The sequence below is a fragment of the Lithobates pipiens genome, unplaced genomic scaffold (assembly GCF_037356315.1).
Source record: "Lithobates pipiens isolate NorthernLeopardFrog02 unplaced genomic scaffold, aLitPip1_a1.2 Scaffold_13, whole genome shotgun sequence".
In the NCBI taxonomy this organism is placed as follows: Eukaryota; Metazoa; Chordata; class Amphibia; order Anura; family Ranidae; genus Lithobates; species Lithobates pipiens.
In genome coordinates this window covers 460092768-460117016 of record NW_027507718.1, presented here as the reverse complement: position 1 = coordinate 460117016, position 24249 = coordinate 460092768, and the positions used below count along the sequence as shown (strand labels likewise).

Here is a 24249-nt window from a genome sequence, read left to right as displayed (position 1 = left end):
GGAAATAACTGTGTCCGAGTGCATCTGTATTGGAGTTATCTTTATAATTATCAATCAGCTGCTGCACCTACAGGGCTCTAATGGGGAAAATTGAAAGGTCTGCATACCTTTAGACATGATTTCCCTTTAAGAGTACCTCACCAAATATGACATTTTTGTTACAGGGGATGCTCAAAATCTGAGCCAATCATACAAGCAGGAAATGACAAATCTGGGGGGCGTTCTGTAAACCATCTGTATACAGAACACAAGGAAAAAAGGACCTCCTTTAGTGTGTATATAATATAATTATATATAATTCTTGCAAATACCTTTGCGGTGAGATTTGAGCCCATACTAAAAGAAGGAGCTCAAATCACACTGGTGAGTACAAGTATCAGTACTCGTACTCACTGGTTAAACAGAAAGGAAAAAAAAAAAAAACACACACAGCATTGGTGCAGCCCCACTACACAGATGGTGGTTAATCTACAGATAACCGTACAATCAGATTGGAATGTATTGCCAGCTTAAACTGTATATAGGTGTAAACCCCAACAATGAACTTCTCTTATTTGTTTCCTTTTGGCCTATTAACCACTACAATACAGGGCATTTTCACCCCCTTCCTTCCCAGCCCAATTTTCAGATTTCAGCACTCTCGCAATTTCAATGACACGCTGTACCCAAATTAAATTGTTATCATTTTGTTTGCACAAATAGAGCTTTATTTTGGTGTTATTTATTAACGACTCAGATTTTTTATTTTTTGCGATATAAGCAAAAAGAGCGGATATTTGGAAAAAAAATAAAATAATATTTTCTTCTTTCCATTTTAAAAGAAATCCAACAAAAATCGAATTTTGTCATAAATTTAAGCCAAAATGTATTCTGCCACGTCTTTGGTAAAAAAAAATTTGGTTAAGTGTATAATAATTGGTTTGTGTGATCACGGACATATGTACGCAAATGATCATGTACATGTGTGTGCAGATAATCATTGGGACATGTGATTTTAGTGGGACTTATGTGGGGGACATGTGTTTTTATTTTTGGGGACATTGTGTTTTCACTAGACTGGTGATCAGTGAGTAAAAAGCTGTAAAAAACAGCTCATACTCACTGATCACCAGCCGGCTGCAGCGATCTGCTCTCCTCTCCTCAGTGATGACTTTCGTGTGAGGAGAGGAGGACTGTTTGTTTACATCACATGACGACCGTGATTGGACACAGCCGTCATGTGATCAGGAGGGCCAATCACAATCACAGAGCCCTCCTGCAGATCAGAGATACGCCGTGTCACACGGGCGCATCGGGATCGAGCCATTGCCCGGGCGCGCGCGATCCCCCTACTTCTGATGGACGTTTAGGAACGTCCACTCAGAAGTAGAGAGCTCCCACCCGGCCGTATATGTACATTTGCCGGGTGGGAAGTAGTTAAACATAAAAATTAAAGCAATTTTGTTATCTCTATTGAGCGAATGCAGATACAGATTTGTTGATCCTGCCAGAAATCTTGTGAGCTTGCCATGTCCCGTACACTCTGCTGACTGCAATAAGCAAGCATTGTTTCCATGAAATACCTCTTCTGATGCTATGGCAAAAAGGACAGTGATCTGCAGCAATATCCTAAAGCACAATTAAACCAAAAAAAATAAAAATAAAATAAAAACTGCTGGCAGGCATGAACTCTTCTCCCTGCCTTCTACCGCTTGTGTACACAGCCACGCATGCGCAGCTCAGCGTTCCTTTATGGCACAGCTCTGTGATGTGACAATTTGGCCCCTGTGAGCATGAGTGAGAGTGAGGTCATCGCAGCCTGGTCAACCAAGTGAAGGAAGAGTTGGAACCAAAAAAGACGACTGGAAGAAGATGGCAGCACCCATGACCAGCTGGGACAAAAAAAAAAAAAAAAGGAGCAGCAATGGAGAAAATGACTAGCCTGGTAAGTCTGCAATAATGTACTAATACACTGTGCATACTAGCACATTATGGCTAAAAGCTCCTGGGGCCACAATAAGAAAAAAATAAATATGGTAGTTTCATTCTGCTTTAAAGAGGAAGTAAACCCTGATGGGTTTACTTCCTCTTTGATTCCCTGCAAAGGTAAAGCATAATGGACTACTATGCATCGCATAGTAGCCCATTATGTGTCACTTACATGACACAGGAGCCAGCGAAGTCACCGCTGTCACCTGTAGTTCCGAGCGTCCATCTTCTTGGTGGGTCTACGTAGGTCTCGCTGCTCCGACGCTGTGATTCGCTGAAGCAGCGCTGTCGTCACTCCCGCGCATGCGCACGGGAGCCGACACTTGCAGCATATCGCCGCGATCTGCGGCTTACCCAGGGTGCCACGGTGTTCAGGTAAATATCTCCTAAACCGTATAGGTTTAGGAGATATTTCTTGGACCTACTGGTAAGTCTTAATCTAGGCTTACCTGTAGGTCAAAGTGGTTTGTAAGGGTTTACAACCACTTTAAGTGACAACACTGCTCCTCCCCTGATACAGCACAGGGAACGAGAATTGTCACCCTAGGACTGGAAATGAGTTACTGGCAGGATGACGGGTAAAAGAAAAAAGTCTGATAAAAGAAAGCGAAGGCAACCATCACATCTAAGAACTGCTAAGCTGCAATATATTACATCTTTATATATGGGTTTAGATATACAAGGGCAGAGGAGATGGGACAATTCCCCTCTGGTCAGTATACAGTCCAGGCACATGAGTACACAATGGTATTTGCCGGGTGTGTGGAGGTGTGTGACACTGAACAATGTTTATTTGGTGAATCATCCTGGCTGGCTGCTTCATGCACAGAGAATTCCACAGAAGCAAAGACAACGTTGCAAAGACAACATCCTATCCAATACAGCAACTGATTACCTCGCTCTGGGCCTTGGGATCGCCGGCTCTGGCCTTTTCCAGCAGCTCGGAATCCAGATCCTCACTCATGGTTTCTGCAACAAGAAGAGCACAATTCAGAGATCAGTTAAAATGTTGTACAACGTCTACGTTCTACAGCAAACAGCACACTGGGCAAAGGCTATGCCAAGTAAACTGGTTATTAGTTAGACCACACATCCTGAACCACTATGTGCCTTAATTCTGACTTTGTGCAGGTTAATAGCCATCTGTTCAAATCAAAACAGATCACATTAACTGCTGAAACTCCGTCCATCTGCAAATTTGCTATATATAAAAAAAAAAAAAAAATGTATTTTCAGCAAATACTTAGGGGTCCATGTAAAATGGCTATGCAGATGTCTTAAGGACCACTGTATTGTCTGTAATATGATTACCTCCTATGATCATTATCTCCTTCAACTAGTAGGCATAATGGAGTACATTACAAAAAATAAATAAAAAAAAAACGCATTATGACCACTAGATAGTGATCAAAGGAGATCAATCATATTACAAACAAATTGGTGATCATTCATTGTGCCTGTGAGAAAGCCTAAAGTGGGAGTAAACGCCCATCTCTGACTTGCACCTATAGATAAGCCTATAACAAGGCTTACCTATAGGTAGTGTAACATGTACTGTATGCAACGCATACTAGCACATTAAGATATTGCCCTGCAGGTCAGGAAAAAAATAAAAAATAAATAAAAAACAAACAAAACACACACACACAGACCTCACCCAGCGGTTTACTACCGCTTTAAAAGATCCAGATAGTGTGTGTGTGTGTGTGTGTGTGTGTGTGTGTGTGTATGTGTGTATGTGTGTATAAACACACACACACACACCCCTTAGAGTTAGTATTCAGCAATTCATTATTTTTAAAGTAAAAGTTTAGTCTTGCTAGCTTTTCCATTTTGTTATTGCATTTAAAATATAGATGAGATTAGTCAGTCAATGGAAACCCTTAAGCATGCCATAGACGGTTCGAATCTCTGCTGGTTCAGCAGGAACCGGCCAAGATTTGAAGCATGTATGGGCAGGCTAAATGTACCCAAGTTAATATATCAACTTGGGTACAACCACCCTGCCGGTTAAGACTGCTGTATAAACTCCCAGTTCTGATTCTGATATCACTATTGACAAATTTCAGAAGTCTCACTTGCATATTTCGGCAATATGTGGTAAAATGGGCATGTTACTTCAATGCGTTTGCTGCACGTGCAGTGCATATTTACGTAGTATATAAGGTAGGAAAATGTCCATCTGGTCCAACCTAGTACATTGCAGTTCCTATTTATCAATAGCCCCTAGCAATAAACTTTGTTCTACCACCACATCCAAGGTAGTACTACAGCCTCTCATCACATGACCTAGGTGAGAGAGTGAGAGAGAGGTGCATTTGAATGGGTTGCCCAATGTACAGAAATTGCCCCAAAAAGGTAAAAGTGCAAGTACCTTTTATTTTTTTAAATGCAGTGCACCACAATAGGTTGTCATGCATTGTGGTGCAGGCCAACATACAAGGCTAGCAAGATGAGTTGAGGTGCCATTTAAAATGAATGCCAATGAATAGCACCTAAAAAGGAGAAGAAAAAAAAACACACGGTTTTGTGGGCTGCAATGATGCGTGCGTTCCTGCAGAGCATACAGATGTGCACTGAGCAGTACAGTGTCTTTGTGGTTAGCACTTTGTCCTTGCGGCACTAGGGTCATCATAATTTACACTATACCGTGTGTAAAATGCTGTATACATTGATGGCACTATATAAAATACCGGTAATAAATAGGTGCTCAGAACAAAAAAACAAAAAACAAAAAACATAGAATTAGGTTGTGCCAATACTATTATACGATACAATACTGAGCATTTCCACAAGTGTTTGTACTCATGCAAATGCGCCGATGCTTAATCCAATACCTGGGAAAGAAGAGGCATCACTCCTGGAAGTCAGTGGGTGGAAACACGCTGGCAGCAGTGGCAGGTAAGCAGAGCACAGTAGCTATGTTCCCAATGCCGGTGTTCTGTCAGAATAGATGACCCATCACATTCGGTAACTGAAGCAATGTTCTGTCAGAACACCGCAACGCCCATCTTGGTAAAACCACTACAGTCAGAAGGCAACAGTGAACATTACATTACACCCAGCCCATAGATTTTGTGAACTCTATTGGCAAGGTGTACAAGATGTGCACTGTCGCCTTCTGATTGCAGGCTTACTATGCTCGAGTGCAGGGTGTACCAAGATGGGCATTGCCGTGTTCTGACGGAACGTCACTCCATTACCAAATATGACGGGTTGCTGATTCTCACGGAACAGGCACTTGTCTGTCTTGCTAGCAGAACTGAATCCTTTAAAGATTAGTTGTCTCCATTATGGCAGCCAATGCTGCCTTTCAGTTCCTGCTCATCAATGCTGCCTATCAGTGCCACCTATCAGTTCAGTGCTGCGTATTAGTGCCACCTCATCAGTGTCACCTAATCCTATCAGTGCTGCATATTAGTGCGGCCTCATAAGTACATCTTTCTCCTTCACTCATTTACAAAACTTTTTGACAGAAACGAGGAAAAATAAAAACAAAACAAAAAAAACACGTACTTGTTTCTAAAAAGGAAGGTATTGGCCGTCCCTGTTTGACGGGAGTGTGATTGTTTGATCGACTTCCGAAGGGCTTTTGCAGTAGAAAAAAAAAAAAAAAAGTAGCCAATCAATGCATTCTGACAGAGGAGGGGGGGGGGGGGGATCGTGCTGTCAGGATGAACATCAGAGCCAATCACAAGCTAGGATGTGGCCCCAAAATCTGATGAAATGTTCCCATTTGGCTGCAGAGAACATCTTAGACTTGCATAACATGGACATTTCAATTAGCTCTCCAGTACATTACTCAGAGCTTTGCGGTTTCTTTATTCCTCTACTACAGGAAAGAGAGACCAAACAGGAAAAAAAAAAAAAATCAGTTGATATCTCTTGCACACAAATAACATCTCATAAAATGTCTATTGCTTTCAGAATGCTGTGCAATCACCTCCCCGGATTCATAACATTCCTATCAGGAGAGCAGCTGTCAGTACACACCCCTGACATCTCTGTCTTTACAACTTCAAGGAAAACTTTCTTCAATGCATACACCCTTATCTATAAAATGTTTGTTATAGTAAGTCAATATACACCGCAATAAGAGTGGAGCAGATACTCCCAGCCCCCTCCACTGCTGAGACTCTATACAAACTCAGCTGCACGAGTCTGACATCAGCTTAGTGGCCTTGCAGAACTGAGGTCTTGACATTAGCTCCTGGTCACGTCTCAAACTGCATGGAGTTTGTATGTTCTTCCCATGTTTGTGTGGGTTTTCTCCAGGTGCTCTGGGTTCCACCCACAATACATAAACATAGGGATGAAATCACAGTCCTGGTGCCCAAACTGCATACCTTTGGCGTTTGAAGTGCAACCCATGGGACCCAGCAGTCACTGGTGGAAAACCAGTTTGTAATAGGGCATTTAACCCTTTATTTCCAGGGTTTCCCCCTCACATGGCCGACCACCTAACTGGGAAAATATGGCTGCAGCTAGATGCCATAAACCCGGTATTAACATTTTCTGCAGCTGCTGCTCTTTCTGATAACAGTGATCCGGTAGTTTTTGGGCTTACCTGGCTCATCCGGAAGCCTGAGAACCAATCCAGCAGGTGTGGCAGCTGGCCATAGAGGTAAGCAGTGGAAAGATGGCCTCGGAGGCTGGGTGCAAAGTCATGACGTCACTTCCCGATACACGGCCAATGCAGACCAGGCCTTTTTTTTTTTTTTTTTTTTAAAGCAGCAGATCAAGGTTTTTTTTTTGGGATCTGATGCTTTTTATTGTAGAGGACAGAGGTGAGGTCTTATTGACCCCACATCTCTCCATAAAGAGGACCGGTCATGCCTTACCTCTATCACAATGGATGTTTACATTCCTTATGATAGGAATAAAAGTGATCAAAACATTTTTTAAAAAGGGACAGTGTAAGAAAAAAAATAATTATAATACAAAAAGGCCTTGTCTAAATTTCCCATGAATCGGGAAGTGACGTCATGACTTTGCACCCTGCTTCCTAGGCCATGGAGATGAGCGGAGGCCATCTTTCCTCTGCTTAGCTCTATGGCCAACTGCCAGATTGGTTGTCGGTCTTCCCGATGAGCCAGAGAGCCACTGGATCACCTTTATCAGACAGAGCAGCGGCTGCAGAAAATGTTAATACCAGCAGTAATGTAATAAAGTAAATAATCCCACCCCCCCAATGCACAAAGTCAAATGCATACATAGGTCACACCCACATATGTAAACAGTGTTCACACCACACACTAGAGGTATTACCGTGAACGTCAGAGCAAGAATCATAGCACTAGATCTCCTCTGTAAGGGCTTGATTGCACATGACTACATTTCTAATGCTTAACTAATGCACCTATAGCGTTAGTATAGGCGTTAGACTCACATTAATAACAAGTTAAAAATGCTCCCCAAGCGCCCTATTGGAGGTCTTGAAGCGTCTGATGAACGTTAAGGCACATTATAACTGGTCCACAAACCGCTATTCCATTACAGGAAATGTACAAATTTAACACCCCGCAAACTACCAGAGTGTTTACAAAGCATTACCATAGACTTGAATAGGAGGCTTTGAAAGGCTTTCAAACGCCTCTGAACTCAACATGAGGCTTCAATTTTGAAGCAACACCAACACTTCGTGTTTTGATAGTGTGCACACCCGGGGGGGGGGGGGGGGGGCTGGGGAAGCTAAACACACACAAAATCATGCATTTTTGGTATGGGTCCATTGAAGTCCATTACATGAAAAAAAAAATGCAAACATAAAAAAAGTCCCTGACCCTTTAAAAAAAAAAACGCACCAGCTTAAAATTAAAAATGCATAGATATGAACGTGCACCATAGGAAACCATGTTAAATGGGCTGTAGTGCATTTCTGCAAAGTGCACTTTGAAAAAAAGTATACGTGTGAACCTAGAGGCATTAACCACATTGTGTCAGTCACTGCTGCTCTGTCTCTTTCAAAAGCTGGCAAAAGATGGCACGAAGTTTCCCCTGAGTTTTGAAGATTCGAGCTATGGGTGGTCCAGCAAGCACCACCAGTAAAGTCAACGGAAAAGCCAACTGAGCCAGGTGGAAAACGATCTGCCAAATAGAGAGTGCATCCTATCAGATGCAGTCATCGTTCAGTTTTTTTTGGCGGTCGCTGATGCCACAGCTGCCTGAATACAAAAGCCGAAAGTGGAAATTCCTCTATTGTATGCTGTTAGCATGGATGGGGCAGAAGAGAATATTCAACGGTGTATTGCCATTTCTCCAGCCAGCGGAGCAGCTCCAACTGGCACCCCAATTGAATTTTGGCAGCTGTGCAGGGGATTATGGGAGTATAAATTAAAGGAGGGTTACAGGTAATTTAACATGAGAATTTAGTGTCTAATGACTAATATAATATATTATATATATATATATATATATATATATATATATATATATATATATATATATATATATATATACACTAAAAATCGAAGTTTGTATATTTACCCAGATCTAAATATTTTTCTGTGGGCTAAAACCAAAGAAAAGGAGCAGATGTTTTCAGTGGGTGCTTACAACGGTAATAAAAGGCCTCTGTATAAACATTTTAAGACTCAAGAAAGTCTCGGCATGCCCAGGATTAGTTCTGACTTCTGATGAAATGCAGGGCTTTCTTTAAAGGCATTCTTGTAGGCGCTTTTTTTTTTTTTTTTTACTACTTACTTAACCCCTTGTGACTTCACAGGCTACTGCCACCCCTTATTTGCCATGGTTCTCCAATTGTTTTTCACGTCTTTTAACCCTTTCATTGCCGGGGATTTTTTCCCCCTGGTTTTCGCATACATGCTAAAAACAACAACTTTTATTTTATTTTTTTATTTATTTTTTAAAACACACCTAAAACCCTCAAAACAAGACATTTTCTGAAATAAGATGACAAAAAATAAAATAATGGTAGTCATAATTTTTTTACGTCACATGACCGTAGAAAAATTATCTGATTATTCAGTAAATAATACACTGAACACAAATTTTGGTTCACACAAAGGCTTCATTCACACGGGCATACTTAAAACAAGAAAAATACACAGGGGGCCCCAAATGCCTAGTGCACCACCCAAGGTTTATTAAAGAAACCAAATTGTCAAATAAATACTCACAAGCAGAGAAAAAGTAATATGCATGACAACAATCTCCGATGGTCAACGTGGTGACTAACGTATAGGCGCTGTCGGCAAACTGACGCGTTTCGGGAACGTTCCCTTTCTCAGAGTTTAAGCCAACAACGGTAGGCTGAATAAATGTACTGGGCATCCCATTACTCCAAGTCCCAGTTGGAGTGGAGTGTCACAGCAACAAACACAGTTAAGGGTAAAAAAAATAAAATAAAAAAAGCAAAACACATCAGCATGCCTATAGTCATAGACCAGTGATGTCAAACCTTGGCATCCCAGATGTTTTGAAACTACATTTCCCATGATGCTCCACTACATTGCAGAGTGCCAGAGCCTCATGGGAAATGTAGTTCCAAAACATCTGGGGTGCCAAGGTTTGCCATCACTGGTATAGACAATGCCTGTCACCACGCTGACTGGCCATCGGAGATTGTTGTCATGCGTATTACTACTGTCTGCTTGTGAGTATTAGGCAGTCCAGGGGGTTTGCATAGACCCTGCTTTACATCCCTGTCTGGTGTCTGACCTTGTGAGCTCTGGAGAAATTGTTTGTTCTTACACTTAAGGAGAAGCATGCTTTTGGATACATTTCTCCTGTGGGTCACAGGGGTGAACTTAGTTCTGCACTCCTGTGTCCAAGATTCAGCCAACGGGAGGCCAATGCCCGCTGAGGGAAGAATTATCGGGGATGCGCCATGTCCCGGAAACATGGTGCAGGGGCGCAAGTGCAGCGAGAGTGGGACAATGTCATATGAAGTCATCCCAGAGCAAGAAAGCAGCCTGCCCGCTGTCATTTGTCTATACGACAGGTGGGAGGTGGTTAAATAACTTTTCAACTCAAAAATGCGCTTTGTAGCATTTGTGCGAAAAATTGAAATATTGGTCTGGAAGCAAAAAAGTTGAGTTGCCCTTTAAATTTCAGCTGGCATGCAGAGAATGCAGAGGGAGGAATCAGTGATAAACACACATCTATATGGTAATTGAGGGTTCTTTAGGCATACCTGGCACAGCTGTAAAGCCTCCGGGTGATCCAGATTTATGGGTCTCTTCTTGCATCTCTGGGTCAGTAGCTGCATTCAGCTGTGATCGGCCAAGTACATGCGGAGCAGCGGCTGGCTCCGACTCCATGTTTTCTGGAAGAAATAAACAGTCACATATTTCTCTATGGGAAGATCGTTGTGCCAGCTACAATTTAAAAGGAAAATTCTGAAGACAAGTCCATCACAGATCATTCCAAAAATGGTGCAACTAGGCAGCGTTCTGACACTTTCCTGAACAATCAAGTTGATAAAACAGAATGTAATGATTTGATACCAATTCATCTGTCACAATACTAGGAATTACGTGTCCTGCAAAAGCCAGATAAACCCTCTTCTCTTAGCTACAGAGTCTAATGCTTCCTTGATCATCATCCAGCTTACATCAAGAGGTAAACGTGACTTTTCCCAGATCTAGCAGATTGAAGCCAATAAATTATTCATCCCCAATAAAAAAAATAAACCGCAGAACAAATATTAATAGTACTGCGGCTTACTGGTCCATAAAGTGTAACTCTGCTTTTTATAGAAAAAGAAAAAAAAAAAAATTGCCTCTGGGTGATCTTTATACATTGCAAGGATTTGGCAGAAACCTACCCATTTCTGCTCTCAAGAAATAGCTGTTTGTTCCACTTTGTATCTTTGGATTCTAATTTTGAATGGGAGTGAATTTTTAATTTTCAATCAGCTTATAAACTCTAATGGGGAAACTTGCTGTGTTGGCATCCTTTTAAAAAGTGATTAACCCCTTCGGAGTATCTCACCAAAAATAAAAATGTTTATTGCAGAGGTTGCCTAAAGTCTGACTCGTATCTTAGTTCAGATATCTGGAGAAATCAGTTAGCCAATCACGCAAGCAGGAAATTACATTTCTGGGGGTTTCCTACCAACAACCAACTGTGCACCGAACCCCTCCATGTTGCCATATTGCAATGAATTTTACCGAAAATTACAGTGCTGTAGATCGAAAAGGAAAGGTCATTTTTATCATTCGATTCAAATATGGTTTACGTAGTCAGTTCAGCTCAGTCAGTTCTCGGGTCATCTCTGAGCAGAGAGCAGTGACTGTCAGCCACAGCTCTCTGCTCTGTCCCTCCAGAGATCACCAGAGCACCAGGCAGGAGAGGGGGTTTTAAGAAGCTGGCTAAGGCTCTCAGCTGCACACTTCGAGCAAGCTGATGGTCAGGCATCTGGGTGGATCACGTCATTATTGTCGGGATCTTTCCATAGCCTGGAACAGCTCTGTGAGGTCAGCTGACACGCAGGAAGTTATCACCCCACGAGATTTTTGGCTGAAAGAACAGCTATTTGAATTTATTTTTTTCACTTGTCGAACAAAATGCAGAGTTGTTTTCTATGTTCCCTGGCAGTGATTGGCATTGATCAGGTGCCTAAAAATAGCAGTCACTGCCCATTGTATGAACAGGCCCTAATTCTTCGCATGGCAAGGCCAATTTCCCCATTGATCATATACACCAACGCTTTGTACATTTACATTTCATCTTAAAATAATACATTTTTAGACAGCCCTAGGAACCTTAAAGAGAAACTTCAAATTGGCCCCCGGTCCCTTACCTGTCATTCAGAGTTGTCATCAATTCCCATACTACCTTCTCAGCGGATCCCGCATTATCCTGTTATCTGCAGTGTTGCTGCCTGAGCCCAGGTGTGGTGCCACCATCTTTGTTCCCGGCGTCATCGGGTGTCAGGTGCTTAATCCTACCTCAAATATCTGGCCCCACTGATGACACTTGATAGGCCCACCCTCCTCCAGCTGCAATGCACAGGACCTGAAGCATTCTGGGATTAGTGATATACATAGCCAAGGAAAAGTCAAAGAGCTGGGGATGCCATTTTTCCTAGGCAAGCAGGGCTGCCAGGTGGCAAAAAATAAATAAAATTTAAATAAGTGAGCAGGCATTTTACATCGTGGAAGGGGGAGATGACCACAAAGATAGCCTGTGTATTTAGAGGGTGAAGATAAACATTTGAATCCCTGATCTTGTATATCCCACATAACGGCTTTATCAGTGAAAGAAAATTTGCACCAAAACCATAAATGGCAGAAAAGAAAACTTATATGGGGCATAGCAGAATGTCAGGATTGATCATTCACAATGTTGGCGCTGGGTGCAATCAGGCATTGTATGGGTTAATGCCCAAGTGTGATGATCACAAGTCATGAATATTGCGATAGCTCACTGTCTATGCCAAAGGTTCTTCAGGGTTAGTTCCCTTTTTTCCACAGAAAGGAAGAGGAGTGTTCCCTTCTGTCACCAATACTCCAATAGGGCCTCGGATTCAAAATCAATGCAGGGTGCAGAGGGATGATCTCTGGAATGCCAAGCTGTATCCCTCTACAGCCCTGGTGCCCAATGGCTGAATGGCAGTAGCTGAAACATTGGTTTTTAGGGCCCGTTCACACTATGTTTTTCTGGACCCGAGCAATGCCAGGTACCCCAAGGGCACTCTGCACCCGAGCAATGCCAGGCACCCGAAGGTCAAATACACAATTGTTTTCTATGTGCCCTGTACACATTAGATTGCAGGTATGATGTGCAGTGAAATGCAGACAATTCTACGCAGCATATCAGATGGCAACTCCTGTCACCACACCACAGCAGTGCAGACAACAGAACAGAGCACAAGCTCAGATTACATCGCTGGCACTGTACCCGACTGCCGGGATGACAAACTCCTACAAACGCACAGAAGTGACATCATCCCATGCTGGTCAACTAAGGCAGCCCAAGACCGGCACCCAGCAAAAGTTGCCGACGCAGGATGGGGACAATTGAAGGAAAAGCTAGTTTAGCTCTGTTTATGATGCACATTAACGGCATGCGGAAGTAGTGGGCTCCTCATCACATGATCAGGGTGATAGCCAATCACATGATCTGGAGGCCACCTACCTGCATTAAGAAGGGCGGGAGTTGGCAGGTTCCCAACACCCAGTTACGTAGTTAGTCAGGTTGAAAAAAGACAAACGTCTATCTAGTTCAACCAATAAAAAAAAAGGAAAAAATAAAATCATACAATCCCATATACAAAAGCCTATACCCACAGTTGATCCAGAGGAAGGCAAAAAAAAAACTCCAACAAAGCATGATCCAATTTGCTCCAGCAGAGGAAAAAATTCCTTCCTGATCCCGAGAGGCAATCGGAAATAACCTGGATCCAACCCGGCCTGTTAGTAGGTCCCGAGGACAGGAATTGAGAAGCACTGCTCCAGACATAAAGAGCAGTGCCCTCTTGTCCTCTGTGATGTCCTTAAAGCAGGGGTCTCAAACTGGCAGCCCTCTAGCTGTTACGGAACTACAAGTCACATGAGGCATTGAAAGGCTGACAGTTAAGATCATGACTCCCACAGGTAGAGGCATGATGGGACTTTTAGTTCTGCAACAGCTGGAGGGTCACCAGTTTGAGCTAGGATTCTGCCTACTGGTCTCCAGTGTTAAAGCCCAAATCTACACAAATTAGACAGCTCATAGAGGATTTGATTTTCTTTCTTTCCATCACAGGTGGAAAAAAAGAAAATTTCACGATTTTCCCCATCAACACAGTTAGTGTTGATGTGTGAATGCCTCCTGCAGAGCTACTGTGTTCTGCCGGTGGAGCCTTCACGGTCAGCAGACCACAACGACCACTGCAGTTGGGTATAGCCGCTAGCAGTAATTGCATGTAGAAAATTCTGTATGCTGGTTGTACCAAGGTCAATCGGTCAACTTGGGTACAATCAGCCAGATTGCATCTCAGACAGTCCCTGATGAATAAGGATGGGCTCAGGCGTGTTCGCAACTCCGTGTGCAAAGCCCACCAGGAAGCCGACACTGCACAGAGCTAATCACAGGTAGTGAGACATTTCCAAACTATGCAGCCCCAGCTCGGGGAATGTCTCACTGCCTGCCATTAGCGTTGCACCATGTCAGCTTCCTGGCGGGCTCTGCGCATGGAGTTGCAAACACGCCTGAGTCCATCCTTACTGCTGAACCAGATGAATTCCAATCCATGTATGGCCGGTATTAGAAACAATCTCCCCTTGTAAAAGGGCTGTGCCCACACCACAAAGGTTAATTGCTCATTTTGTCCAGGGGGCAGGAAACACAGCAGGGTTGCCAACCATCATGAACTTCAAGGACAGTTTGCATGTCTGTACCACACATTCATGGACAGATGTAAAAAATGAATGTACTGACAGTTTGCATCCCTGATAAACAGATTCACCTGATCCTGTAGTCTTCCAGCAGATGGTGCTCCCCCAGATCCTACAGTGGACTGTCCTGCTGTGTCATGTCCAATGCAGGCGATGGCCCCTGCTCAAATTAGGACCTTAGACTGCTGGAATGTGGGGGTGCAGAAGCCACAGGGAGAAGCAAAGATCGGGTAAGTAAATCTCCTTTTATTGTTGTCACAAATCAGCAAAATAAGCCTTGCAATGCCTGGACAGCCCAACTGTAAGGGATTTTTTTTTCTTACTTGTCTTTAGTTTGCCTTTAAAAACCATTTAAGATGGCTAGTGGGAGTAGGCTAAAGGTAAAATATGGGATGGGGGGGCTTCTGCTGAGTGTCTTTATTGAGGGCTGTCATCCTGATCCTGCTCTCACCTACCTAGGAACCCGAAACAAGTATACAAGCCATGAATGTAATCCTTGCTGGCCTTCACTTGCTGCATGCTTGTCCTGAGTGTGTGATTGCAGTGTGACCTGGAACATGACAGCCCCCAGAGTCCTCAATATGCAGAGACAACACATCCTACCATTACCATGCAGGCAGATGAGCCAGCTTCGTCCTTGCAGTATAAGTCCCGGGTGTCCTCCTTGCAGTGATCACAGCTCAGCCATACTCGCATTACCTCCACCGTCCACTCTACAACTCCACGCCCACCTCAGCCAGCAGCCTGACAGGACAAACAATCTATCGCTCTAGGTATGACTCACCCCCGCTGGCTGCAGTGCAGAGCGGCGCTCGATTGCTTTCCCCTTTGAGAGTCAGCAGACCCGCTCCTGCTGTTCATATACAGAGCTAAATAAAGCGTGTCAGCCTTGGACTGCCCCGTGTGTGATCATCATACAGACTACTGGCCCATGTGTCCTCATCGTACAGACTACTGCCCCATGTGTCCTCATCGTACAGACTATTGCTCCATGTGTGCTCATCATACAGACTATTGCCCCATGTGTGATCATCATACAGACTATTGCCCCATGTGTGCTCATCATACAGACTACTGCCCCATGTGTGCTCATCATACAGACTATTGCCCCGTGTGCTCATCATACAGACTATTGCCCCATGTGTGCTCACCATACAGACCACTGCCCCACGCGTGATCATCATACAGACCACTGCCCCGTGTGTGCTCATCATACAGACTATTGCCCCGTGTGTGCTCATCATACAGACTATTGCCCCGTGTGTGCTCATCATACAGACTATTGCCCCGTGTGTGCTCATCATACAGACTATTGCCCCATGTGTGCTCATCATACAGACTATTGCCCCGTGTGCTCATCATACAGACTATTGCCCCACGTGTGATCATCATACAGACCACTGCCCCGTGTGTGCTCATCATACAGACTATTGCCCCATGTGTGCTCATCATACAGACTATTGCCCCATGTGTGCTCATCATACAGACTATTGCCCCATGTGTGCTCATCATACAGACTATTGCCCCATGTGTGCTCATCATACAGACTACTGCCCCATGTGTGGTCATCATACAGACTATTGCCCCGTGTGCTCATCATACAGACTATTGCCCCATGTGTGCTCATCATACAGACTATTGCCCCATGTGTGCTCATCATACAGACTATTGCCCCATGTGTGCTCATCATACAGACTATTGCCCCATGTGTGCTCATCATACAGACTATTGCCCCATGTGTGCTCATCATACAGACTACTGCCCCATGTGTGGTCATCATACAGACTATTGCCCCGTGTGCTCATCATAAAGACTATTGCCCCATGTGTGCTCACCATACAGACTACTGCCCCACGTGTGATCATCATACAGACCACTGCCCCGTGTGTGCTCATCATACAGACTATTGCCCCATGTGTGCTCATCATACAGACTACTGCCCCATGTGTGCTCATCATACAGACTACTGCCCCATGTGTGCTCATCATACAGACTACTGCCCCATGTGTGTTCATCATACAGACTATTGCCCCATGTGTGCTCACCATACAGACTACTGCCCCATATGTGATCATCATACAGACCACTGCCCCGTGTGTGATCATCATACAGACCACTGCCCCTTGTGTGATCATAATACAGACTACTGCCCCATGTGTGCTCATCATACAGACTACTGCCCAATGTGTGCTCATCATACAGACTACTGCCCCATATGTTCTCATCATACAGCCTGCCCCATGTGTGTTCATCATACAACCTGCCCCATGTGTGCTCATCATACAGACTGCCCCATGTGTGTTCATCATACAACCTGCCTGGACCTGATGTTGAGTAGATCAAGCGATACCCCAGAACAATGGCTGATGCGTTTCAGGGGAGAACCCCTTTCTTCAGAGCCTAGAGGGGCAATGGTTTCTCGCATACAGACAGCCCTATATATGTGTTAGTGTGTCACAGTGTATGTGCACCCCACTAGGTCGGTGCGCCCTTCTTTTCTTTTTTGTTCATCATACAACCTGCCCCATGTGTGATCATCATACAGCCTGCCCCATGTGTAATCATCATACACACTGCCCCATATGTGTTCATCATACAGCCTGCCCCATGTGTGCTTATCATACAGCCTGCCCTATTATTTGCTTTTACTCTACTTACCGCACAAGTTATTATGTTGAAATGTTTTGATGTGTATTATGGTACTTAAGTTACCATATTTGTTTTTTTTTTCTAATCTTGGAAAAAAAGTGAATAAAAAATATATTCAACCTAAAAAATTCTGTGAGGCTTTGTCTTGCCTAACCTCTTTCCTCCCAGCCCCCCCCCCCCCATCTCTTTAATAGGGTCTGTGCTTCTGAGGGGGACGGTAGGGTTCGGCAATCATCTGATCATTGTGAGCGGAAAATGGTCATTAGAACGGACCAAGAGCTGTCTTTGGCAGCTCAGTCCCTGTGCTGGGCGCACACAGGAAACACGCCTGTTGTCACATACTGTATGTGTGGCATGTTGGCGTTGAAGCACACCCTTCTGCCACTGCACATGGGTAAAATGGGTGGCAACATGATAAATCGAGAAAAAAAAAACACTTCTATGAAGTTCCGCACTACCTAAATAAAGTTTAAAAAAAATAAAAATTCTAGGAGTCTGTGTCCCCCTTTAACCACTTCAATATAGGGCTTTTATACACCCTTCCTTCCCAGACAAATTTTCTATCTTTCTCACATTTTGAATGAAAATGACTCAGTCATGCTACACTGTACCCAAACAAAATTGTTATCATTTTTTTCTCACATACAGCTTTTGGTGTTATTTAATCACTGCTGGGTTTTTCATTTTTTGCAATATAAGCGAAAAAAAACATTTTTGGAAAAAAATATATATTTTTTTTAGTTTCTATTGTAAAATTTTGCAAATAAGTAATTTTTCTTCTTAAATTTGGGGTAAAATGTATACTGCTACATATCTTTAGTAAAAAATAACTCAAATTCGTGTATATTATTTGGTCTCTGTGAAAGTTATAGGATCCTTTCACATGGACGATCCGTTCAGGTCCGCCTGTCAGTTTTTCAGGCGGACCAGAACTGATGCTCCATAGAGCTCTATGGAGCGTCGGATGTCAGCGGTGACATGTCCGCTGACATCCGAGCCGCTCTGATCCGAAAAAGTGTGATGGAGGAAAAAGCTATTTTTCCATCCGTCATCGGATCGGGTGACGACGGACACTGCGGTCCGACGTCACCGGATCTCCCATAGGGGAGAGCGGCGCTGTGACAGGTCTGTCCCTGCGCAGTGTGCAGAGACGGACATGTCCTCTGCCTGCTCAGCGGAGATCACTCCGGCGATCCCCGATGTGCAAGCGGATATCCACGGGGCGGATCAGCACACTGATCCGCCCCATGTGAAAGGAGCCTTAGAGTCTACAAGCTATGGTGCAAATCATTGAAAATTGATCACACCTGATGTGCTAAAGGCCTATCTCATTTTTTAAAACCATAACAAGCCAGGAAAGTACAAATATCCCCCAAAATTACCCCTTTTTGGAAAGCAGACATTCCAAAGTATTTACTAAGAGGCATGGTGAGTTTTTTTAATTTCTTCCCATAATTCTTGGGAAAATTAAATTTTTGTGTAAAAAATAAAAAAATAAATAAAAAAGTCATAACAAGTTATTTCTCTCACACAGCACATGCATACTTGCAATGACACCCCAAAATACATTCTTCTACTCCTGAGTATGGCGATACCACATGTGAGACTTTTACACAGCGTGGCCACATAAAGAGGCCCAACAATGAAGTAGTACCTTCAGGTGTTTTACAAGCATAAATTACACATCTCATTTCTCAACCACCTATTACATTTTTGAGACCCTGGAGAACCAGGACAATGGAAACTACCCCAAAATTAACCAATTTTGGTAAGCTTACACCCCAACATATAATCTATGAGCAAAATTAGTCTTTTGAATGGTTCATTTTTTCCAGAAGCTTTTGGAAAATGTGTAAAAAAGAAGAACTTATTGTTTTTTTTTTTTTACACAAAGTTATCAATTTATAAGATATTTCCAACACACAGCATGTACATAACAAAAAGGACACCCCAAAATACATTCTGCTACTCCTCCTGAGTATGGCGATATCACATGTGTTTTACATTTACATACGCACACACATACAGAGGCCCAACATCCAAGTAGCACTGTCACGTGTTCTAGGAGCATAAATTACACACATAAATTCCTGCCAACCTATCACATTGTTGAAGGCATTCATATTTCTAACACATAGCATGTACTGTACATACTGTAATGTTGGGGTGATTAAGCACAATTGGTAGATGCACGTTTTAGTCTACATCAGGCAGGCGTTTTATGGTTAAGGGCCTGGTAGCCCACGTTTATTATAAGAAAACAAAAATATTTAGTTCATCCAGTAATCCCACGCAGGGGTTTAAATTCATTCAGCACACAAATGAACATACCAAGCCACCTGGCTCTCAATTGTCAACAGTTCCTCTGCTTGCTCCCAACAGATTTGTCAACTCTTTCCAGCCCCCTGGACTCACCGACTTCCTTAGTCTTCCTGACTCTCAAGGTTGTCAGCCTTTCCCAGTCCCTTACACGGACTACAGTCTCCCACAGGGCAAACCACTCTTCAGCCAGCAGCAAGCTGTTCACACTCCTCCACCTTCCACACCAACAGCCCTTCATTTATATGGCTTATATGCAGCTGGGCACACACCCTGCTCGTTAACATCAAGACCCAGACACAGGGCTGGAGATATGCAAACTCTGTGTCTGCGTCTCGTTTTCCTCCAATTTCATAGGGACAGAGCCTCGCTCTGTCACATATCCCCCCCCCCCTTTGTTTCAATCCGGAGGGAGGAACACCAGCACCCATCATGATGGTTGGGACACCTCTGTGCTGGCTGTCAGCCACGTAGGCCCAACCTTTTTTCCGGGTGCGCTTCCAGGAACATTCCCCCCTGGATCTTAACAGGTTCCTATATTTTCCTATACTCAGCCTTCCTCTTCTTTTGGGGTCCCTGGGCTTATTCACTTTTCTTGGGGGAACTCTGCCTTCCTTGAGCCCTCCTTTCACCTTACAAATACCCATTTTACCCTTCACCATCGGTATTTCAGGTTTAAAACAGTTTCTCTTGGTACCCACTGCAACCAAATCATTGTTTACAGAACGAACTCTTAACAGATCACAGCTTTCCAATTCAGTGTTTGTTAGAAGAAGACCTGAGGAGGGACTACATCCGACGGGACCATAGCACAGCTCCATCTCACCCGTTGTCCAACACTCCATGGGTACCTGTTCTAACAAACTACCCTGACCTAAGCATAAACCATTTTTTTCAGGTATACACATTACATTGTTATGGCAACCAATATTAACACTTTCTTCCACAGTGTCTCCAGGCACCTTAACTTGTACCTCTGGGCCAGTGACAGAAAGCATCTCTGCTACTGCCGAGTCCATTCTGGGCCGTTCTTTCTCATGAGGCCTAGCGGGTAAGGCAGTATCTGCGCCCTCTACTGACAACTGCTCCGCCACACCTCGGACCACACCAGCAGAGATGTTTCTAGTCACCGCATCAGACGGAGAGACCTCTGATATCTCAAGCAGTTCTCTCGCGTGCCTTCCATACCAATCAATAACTAGAAGTACGCTCACAGAGAATCTGGAGATCCTGTGCCAAATGGGTAACCATTGGTCCCACCAATTCCACTGTTGGTCAAGGTTTCCCAGCACTGCCTGTACCACTTGGCTCCACCCATTGGTGCTACGCAGCACCACCTGGTCCAACTGCGGTGGAGATACCCAAGTATACAGCAAGTTCATTTTTACCAACTCTAGCATTTCCAGTAAGGTTTCGGTCATCTCTAAACATCCCATGTCTAAACACCAGAACTTTCTAGGGTCTTCTACCCTGTCCAAGACATGGAGGGGCTCAGCGACTGCAGGTTGAGAAGGTGAGACATTTGAAGAGACCTCATCCTCCTTGGAGGTACTCATCATCACGGCCTGTTGCTCCCCTGGAGAGCTGTCAGACACATGTCTCACACTTATCCCTTCTGCACCAGTGTTGGTGAGCCTCTGCAGGTCATTACAAGTCACACTATCACGTTGATACTCAATATCATTTAGCTGTGGGGCTGTGGACAACACATCTGCGATGCCAGTGCCCTGAACTGTTTCTTCAGAGTGGAGGGCAGCAACCTTTGCAGGGACCAAGACGCCCTCAACCACCGGCAGCTCTGCGATCCCCCTGTCTGGCATAGCAGTTGTGTCCACACCCTTGTTACTTAAGCTAGCCTTATCCAGCATGGCTAACAATTGTTTGGCCCAGCTGTCCCAGTCCATTGTGGTTCCACCATGGGCGTTCCACAGCGTTGCATCACCTGCTGTAGAAAGCTGCACAGAAACCTGGGATTCATTAGCTTCAACTGTACATTCGTCATTTCTATATATATCATTTTGTAACACCATACTTTTAGCAACGTTGTATTGGGGTGATGCTTCATCACCTAAAGCTTGGTGCAGCACACCATTTTGAACACCTTTTTCTGGTGGCACTACAGACACATTCAGCTTTGTACACTCAGCTTTTGCAGGCTGAATTAACCCCTTGCCCACTGGGCTACACGTAGGGTTGTGGGGCTGCGCCCATACGCTCTCACTGTGTGAATTAGTCCCCCCTTGTTCCACCAGCATAGCACCAGAGCCATCCTGGGCAGCCTCTGACTCCAACACATGGAGACCCCATGAGACTTCCATGGAAAATCCTGTGCCTCTGCCTGTCATGGGAGATCTCCTACTCTCATCACTGGTAGTGAACACATTACCAACCTCACTCTCAGATATGACATTACAAGAAATACATGTTTCAATGTCATTACACTCATCACGTTTAGCAATAGTATCACTTTTGTTAGTACGATCATTAGCATTCTCATTACATGTAGACACAACTGCTGTTTTTGTGGTTTGTTTATGAGCCACCATAACCTCTGAGCGACTCTTCACAGCACCTGCTCTCTGTAAAGGGGCACTTTTGCCTATTTGGGCAGCTCCATAGCTGACCTGGGAAACTCTCTGCTCCAACACTGCAAGCTCCTTGGAAGTTTCCCTGGGCAACCCTGCAGCAGCTGTCACTAGGGAACATGGTACCAGCACTGTTTTGGTCACCCCTAGCTCAATTTTCCCAGCCATCTGCTGGATCATAGCAGGCATATGCAGAGTCCCCATGTCCTTTTCAGTCTTTAGCCCTGCGTCTAGTTGGGCTTTACGCTGCGCCTCCCCACTGCTCTGGGTAGCACAATGCAGAAAGTCTATGTCCATTTGTACTGCGGATCTCCCCACTGGACATACTCCCACTTCACTGGATTCAGCATCATAAACTGAAACAGTCTTACCAGTTCCTGCAGCTGATGTCATAGCCTTCACTTGAGTGCGTTGTCTCACTGGTGTGGTGTCTCCACAGGCTGACTCCCCCATGTGGCCAGGGAGCAAAACTGCAGCCTTTCTGGACCCACTGACGCCCCCTGTAGGTAACACAAGATCCTTGTTGCTAGGGGTAACTGCAGACTTGCGCTCCAAAGCTGGTTGGCTATACCTCATGCAGGATTCAGGCTGATATACTCTCCTTTCTGGACTGACCCCTTTGCCTAAGTGGCCATGACAGAAAACCTTACGTTTCTCTGGATTTCCAATTCCTAGGACTTCCGGCGACACTTCTCCCATCCTGGAGCATTGCTGGCGGCCCATGATACGATGGAACTCTCCTCTAAGAAGGAATTCCTCTTTAAACTTGCGATAGTCATCCTGGCCCCCATCCATCAAATGGTAAACCGACCGGAACTCTATCCGCAATAAGGTTTGCAGCAGTTTTGGCCACCGGTCCCTAGGCCATTTTCTCTTTACAGCAACTTTTTCAAATCTTACAAGGAAGTCTCCCACCTCCTCTGTAGGCAGCATGGGTTGCACATAGTCAGAGGCCAAGATCTCAGCCCCTTGCAGTGCACCCCACTCTTTGCGATTCCGCTTGAACCATTCATTCGCTGTCTCACATGTCACTGGCCCCTTTTTACTGGTCCTACAAGGTGGAGACATCTTCTCAGACCATGCTGAGCTCACTTCTTGGCATCTCCTCCATGACTGGCTCTCACTCGTTGCCATTGGATACCACTTCTGAGGACACAGCTGATCACAATCATTAGTAGATGAGCTCCAGAATTCATCAACCTCCCATCCAGCTTGGTTATTCCACAAACATTCCTGTGACAAGGGGCAATGGGCAACAGCATGTCCCCACTCACTACAACGGATGCAGCGCAGAGGCCTCCTTGCGTCATGCTGTGGCACCTTTGGGCTCAGGCTGCCAGGAACAACATCCTCTTTAACTTGATTAAACATGAACTTCTTGCTTTTTGAATGCCTCATCCTTGCAATCACATGCACACAGCAGCTTGTAACAGTTCTCAGCAAAGAAGGAGAAAAGGAAAAAAAAAAAAATCTGATGTTTGATTCTTCCTTCATAGGTACACAACCCGCATTCAACACAGTCCATCAAATAAACGTATACGCAATGCTGTTCGCCTGGCTGCCACACACAGCTAGCAGCAGTTCCTGATGCGACTCACTGTGGAGCAAGGACCCGGATTCCACCGTCTACATGCCCGCATTCTCGCACCACTTGTAATGTTGGGGTGATTAAGCACAATTGGTAGATGCACGTTTTAGTCTACATCAGGCAGGCGTTTTATGGTTAAGGGCCTGGTAGCCCACGTTTATTATAAGAAAACAAAAATATTTAGTTCATCCAGTAATCCCACGCAGGGGTTTAAATTCATTCAGCACACAAATGAACATACCAAGCCACCTGGCTCTCAATTGTCAACAGTTCCTCTGCTTGCTCCCAACAGATTTGTCAACTCTTTCCAGCCCCCTGGACTCACCGACTTCCTTAGTCTTCCTGACTCTCAAGGTTGTCAGCCTTTCCCAGTCCCTTACACGGACTACAGTCTCCCACAGGGCAAACCACTCTTCAGCCAGCAGCAAGCTGTTCACACTCCTCCACCTTCCACACCAACAGCCCTTCATTTATATGGCTTATATGCAGCTGGGCACACACCCTGCTCGTTAACATCAAGACCCAGACACAGGGCTGGAGATATGCAAACTCTGTGTCTGCGTCTCGTTTTCCTCCAATTTCATAGGGACAGAGCCTCGCTCTGTCACAATACCAATTGCAAACCAAAATACAACTGCTGAGCAAAGGGTAAAGAAAAGATTACCTGCGGTTTTAGTAGTGCTGTGGTCCACAATGGAAAGCATCGGTCTAGGCAGCAGGCAGGAACGTGGACAGTGACAGCAAAACAGGCAGCGGGCAGGAATAGTCAGTACAGGTAGAGATGTTGTCAGCACAG

The 24249-nt window shown here is 44.5% G+C and overlaps 2 protein-coding genes across 4 annotated transcripts in view; one reads left to right on the top strand and one right to left on the bottom strand.

Moving 5' to 3' along the window:
* Nucleotides 1-15064, bottom strand: part of WFS1 (wolframin ER transmembrane glycoprotein) — a 55372-nt gene extending 40308 nt beyond the window's left edge. The window contains exons 1-3 of one of the 2 annotated variants that reach the window (XM_077477807.1): nucleotides 14916-15064; nucleotides 10124-10255; nucleotides 2864-2937 (exon numbers count right to left, since the gene is read on the bottom strand). In XM_077477807.1, the coding sequence (XP_077333933.1) occupies nucleotides 2864-2937; nucleotides 10124-10250 (201 nt within the window). In that variant the 5' untranslated portion in view covers nucleotides 10251-10255; nucleotides 14916-15064. The remainder of the gene's footprint in view (nucleotides 1-2863; nucleotides 2938-10123; nucleotides 10256-14915) is intronic. The other variant, XM_077477806.1, reaches the window with a different exon arrangement.
* LOC143975427 (uncharacterized) overlaps nucleotides 14171-24249 on the top strand; it is a 98355-nt gene continuing 88276 nt past the window's right edge. For both annotated transcript variants that reach the window (XR_013272378.1, XM_077477808.1), the window contains exon 1: nucleotides 14171-14542. Coding sequence is in view for 1 of the 2 variants with exons in the window: in XM_077477808.1 (XP_077333934.1) it covers nucleotides 14457-14542 (86 nt within the window). In the remaining variant the exon portion in view is untranslated. The remainder of the gene's footprint in view (nucleotides 14543-24249) is intronic.